A 4,590-nucleotide genomic window follows, 5' to 3' on the forward strand; every position below is an offset into this window, starting at 1 on the left:
TTTTAAGGTGAAGTGAACAGGGTCTTACACTACTTTTTTTTTTAGTATTTCTCTTTCCTACTAACAACATATATTTCCACTAACTATACCTTATAAAAGTATTAAAAAATTCTTCTTTTGGTCTCTACCCTATAATTTTCCTAAAACTTCGTGTCAGAAAAAGAATTTTATAAGTAGTTACGTGGTATGATTAATCGCACACAAGATAGGCTGATCCCATAAATATATATAGACAGAGAAAATGAATGAATGAATGAATAATAGTGATATATTTTGGTGTAATATTAGTGGTAATTAAGTCTGCGCGTCCCCCATCTTTCTCTCTCGTCCGTCCTTTTCTCTCTCTTGAATTTTCTCTCTCCTAAAATTGATTCTATCTCTATCCATGGCAATGAAACCAGATCCATCAACCTCCATTCCTAATCCCGACATTAATGCGAAGCCCCTTTCCAATGGCATTCCCAATCCCAACCCCAATCCTTTCAGAGGGCCCCACCATCGCCGTGCTCATTCCGAGCTCAGTTTCCGAATAACCGACGACATGGATCTTTCCTCGGATCCTTTCACCGGATCCTCCACCGAAGAGATCGGATCCGAGGACGACCTCTTCACCACCTACATTGACGTCGACAAGCTCGGCTCCGCTTCCGGATCTGGTTCTCATCCTTCCGACGACTTCCAACCCCATCCCGCCACTACCTCCACCGGCCTTGCCCTCGCCGATAGCAATAACAACAATCGTCCTCGCCATCGGTATAGTAACTCCGTTGATGCCACTTCATCTGCTAGCTTTGGTGAGATCATGGATGCTAAGAAAGCTATGCCTCCTGATAAACTTGCTGAGCTTTGGACCATTGACCCTAAGCGTGCTAAAAGGTTTCCATTTTTCCCTCCCTTTTTTTTCTTAACTTTTTATTTGCATTTAATTTTTATGAAGTCATGATTTTTTTTTTTTTTTTTTTTTTTTTTTGGTAATAGTATAGTAGTACTAGATCATTGTAACTTTTTTAATTTTTTTTTGAGTAATGATGTAGACTTTGCTAGTTTAACTAGCTTATATACCCAATTATAGTATAAAAGATTAAAGGGGTTGCATGATTCTTTCATTTTGCCTTTGATGTTGACTGATTTTTATCTTTTTTGGGTCATTCTAGATCTTGTGTAATGTGAATTATGTAATGTGGTTTTATTGCATTATTATTATATCTGATTAATTGTACAAAGGATTTGTTTTTGATAAACGAAGTATTATTGGTTTTAAGATGGAAATCATACAAGTTTCAGCTTGTTACATTTTCTTTGATTTATAGAAATCTGTTTTTGATTACCCTTTACATTGTGTTTAATTTATAGACATTGGTTTCGAGTATATTCCTGTACAGATCATCGAAAATTAGTTTTAATAGGTAAGTTAACAGCTAAATTCAATTTCAATTAGTTAAAGTTAGTTTTAAACTTTGTCAAAATCAGTTGAGAGGATTAAAAATAAGTTGAAGAGAGTAAGACCTTTATCGTGGTCATTTGTATGTTTGTGGCTAGCTTTGTTTCTTGTTTACTTTTCCGATTGGTAGATTGATTTTTAGTGACATCATTATCGATGGTTTTGGAGGTATCACTGTTACATTGTATTGCAAAGTAATGAGATGAGACCTCATTGTTTCATGAGAATTTAATCTGCTGTGGCTTTTTTTGTTGTTAGTGTTTATTATATCCAATCATTGCTATTTGCTCCCTTTAGAGAGTATGTTTGCTTTATAATCATATTACTTTTGGAAAATTAGGGTCCTTAATTGGTGGTTATTATGTTGCTTTCCTTATTTAGTGTACTTGTGCCTCACAATGGTTTACTTGTTGCTGCAGGATTTTGGCAAATCGGCAGTCTGCTGCACGCTCTAAAGAGAGGAAAGCTCGATACATATTGGAGTTGGAGCGGAAAGTACAGACTCTTCAAACTGAAGCAACCACTCTTTCTGCACAACTCACCCTGTATCAGGTATTTTTGCTAATCTCACACCATTGGTAACTTCTAAGATCTGCTCTTTGATTTAGATCCACCTGTTTTTTTAATTTAGATTTTAGATACAAGGTTTTAGAATCCTGGAAATTAAAGGCACTTTTAGGATTCCCCCTTTTCCCTTGTGTGAAGTTCTTGTGCTTACGTTTCTATGAATTTATTGTTTAGAGGGACACAACTGGTTTGACATCTGAAAACACAGAACTCAAGCTTCGGTTACAAGCCATGGAGCAACAAGCTCAGTTGCGAGATGGTGAGTCTCATGCCCTGTTCAACATTAAACATGGATGGGATCAAAATCTAGGTTTGAACAGCTGATTTAGTTTGGAACTTTTGCTAACGAACAAATTCAAGTTTATTACTATCAAATTATCTTGATTTCTTTTTTCAAGTCAAAAACTATCTCACTAAATACACTGAACTTGATTGGCTTGACAGGTCTTCTTTTTGAATTTTGTTGGTGTATAAATCTTTAAAATCTGCACTTGTCTGTTTATTTTTTTCAGCACTCAATGAAGCATTAAAGCAGGAAGTGGAGAGGCTTAGAATGGCCACAGGCGAAATGATGGGTCCTTCAGAATCATTTAACTTAGGGATGCCTAGCATGCAATACAATCCTTCTGCATTTTACTCGCTACCTCAGCAACATGTTTCCCAAGGCCAACATAGTATGCAAATGCCATCATTTCATCAAACTCAGGGAAATAATAATAACATGCACCATATGCATTCATCCAATTCCCAAAATCCTTCAGAATTTATGCCGAATGATCCCCTGGGAAGATTACAAGGGCTTGACATTGGCAGCAGAGGAACACCCGCTGTGAAATCTGAAGGTGCCTCGATGTCTGCCAGTGAAAGTAGCACAACATTTTGACGTGCGCTCAAGTTGCTGACTAGCTGACTTCTTCAGAAAGTGTGTGTTTGGTAGATTGTCTATAAACTGACATCATTCAATTAGATAAGGTACTATTGATTTGTTCCATTATTTATTCTATTCGTATCCTTTTCTCTGGGATCACGTCTATTTAAATTGGTCTCAAGGATGATCCCCAAAGAGGGGGTCGTTGTAGGTTACTGAGTTGCTTCATCTTCCTCCCGATTTTTTAGTTCTGCTGTGAAATGTTGTAGCATGTGCGACTGAAAGGTCATTCGGCATGCCAGGAAAGGCTTCTGTATTTTTTTTTTTTTCTTGTAACTTTTTTGTGTACTCAAAACCTGTATTATTCTTCTCAATCCAACTTTTTTTATTGTAGCTTTCTTACACTTGTTAATGATGAAGCTAATTTGAAAGGTGGGCAATCATGGTTGTTAGGCTAGGACCCAATGTTCTGTTGGGATCAAGTTTTTTTTTTTTTTTTTTTAAATTTCCTATGATGACTCGCGCTATTTACTGTTAGCACTTCAGCATGCCAATGTCACCTCAGCTGCATGGCTGCTACTATTGCAGCATCATCATTAGTCTTTTGAATTTTTCGGTGGAGGCAAGATGAGCATCTAAACAAGGTCAATAGCGTTGTCCTTTTAAAACAAATTAAGTAGCAAATCAATTGAACATAAAAATAGTCTCTCTAAAATAGGCTTTTGTCTTGAGAAGGTAGGATTTTCAATTTATACAAATTTGCAATTTTCATACACATCATAAAGGTTGATAAATGAAAAGGAATACCAAAAAGTCGAAAATTAAAATTATAAATGGGGATATGAAACTATAGGTTAAGATCACTATGTTTTTCAAAAGTACTTAGGTACTCACTTGGATCTTGAAAAAGTTGAGTTATTAAGACTTGAGAGAGCAATGCTTGCCAAAAAAGAGAGCAATGAATGTGTGTACATGTGAGAGCATTTACACTCATGAGGAGGAACTAATTAGGAGATGTATCCTCACGTGGGGATTTTATGAGATTAGGAAAATTGGATTTTTCTCATTAAATTAACTCATATGCTATTGTCAATTCAAATTGTGACACGTGGTTATTGCTCTAATAAATCAAGCAACGACTAATTCTTAATGACGTTTTAATTTTTTACTTATTTTCAAAGAAATTATTGTATAAAATATCTTAATGAATGAAATTAGTTAATTATCAATGTTCATTATGATTACAGATCTATATAAAGACATCTATTTTGATATATATTCACATAATTTTCAATATTTTTCTAATACTTCTTCCTCCGTTTCTTTATAGTTACAACACTTCCCTCAAATGGAAATGTCACAATAGTTGCAATACACTATAAAAGGAAGGTTTTTATGGTGAAAATTGTACAAGTACTTTTATTTAAACCTCATGGCCTACTTGATTATACTCCTAACAACCTCTTAACCCTACTTTAAGTGTATTATATCATGTGAGGTCTACTTTTATTAAATACCGTGATAAAGTGTGTGTTGTAGCTATAAAGAAACGGATGAAGTACAATTTTAAACTAAGAGCACATTGATTAATATGTCATCAACAATGCTACAGAATAATTTGTCACAAGTTGCATCTAAAAATAACTTCTTCTTTTTTGACATTTATATGATTTAGTGTATTTATTAATTGTCGCTAGTTTTTTACAAAGTAAGA

General features: G+C 34.9%; 1 protein-coding gene across 1 annotated transcript; it reads left to right on the plus strand.

Annotated features, from left to right (window-relative positions):
• The first annotated feature begins 207 nt into the window (after nt 1-207).
• On the plus strand, nt 208-3,278 carry LOC110684644 (transcription factor RF2b-like). The gene is made up of 4 exons (XM_021861079.1): nt 208-876; nt 1,861-1,993; nt 2,183-2,267; nt 2,521-3,278. Exons 1-4 carry the CDS (start codon nt 386-388, stop codon nt 2,889-2,891), a joined length of 1,080 nt encoding a protein of 359 aa, XP_021716771.1. The 5' UTR covers nt 208-385; the 3' UTR covers nt 2,892-3,278.
• Nucleotides 3,279-4,590: the final 1,312 nt, after the last annotated feature.

The sequence above is a fragment of the Chenopodium quinoa genome, unplaced genomic scaffold (assembly GCF_001683475.1).
Source record: "Chenopodium quinoa cultivar QQ74 unplaced genomic scaffold, ASM168347v1, whole genome shotgun sequence".
NCBI lineage: Eukaryota > Viridiplantae > Streptophyta > Magnoliopsida > Caryophyllales > Amaranthaceae > Chenopodium > Chenopodium quinoa.

Excerpts from the sequence above, each read along its gene's own strand:
- LOC110684644 (XM_021861079.1), top strand. The coding sequence starts at position 386 with ATGGCAATGAAACCAGATCCATCAACCTCCATTCCTAATCCCGACATT. Across the intron at positions 877-1,860 it reads GACCCTAAGCGTGCTAAAAG|GATTTTGGCAAATCGGCAGT; the intron begins GTTTCCATTTTT and ends TTGTTGCTGCAG. Across the intron at positions 1,994-2,182 it reads CACAACTCACCCTGTATCAG|AGGGACACAACTGGTTTGAC; the intron begins GTATTTTTGCTA and ends TTTATTGTTTAG.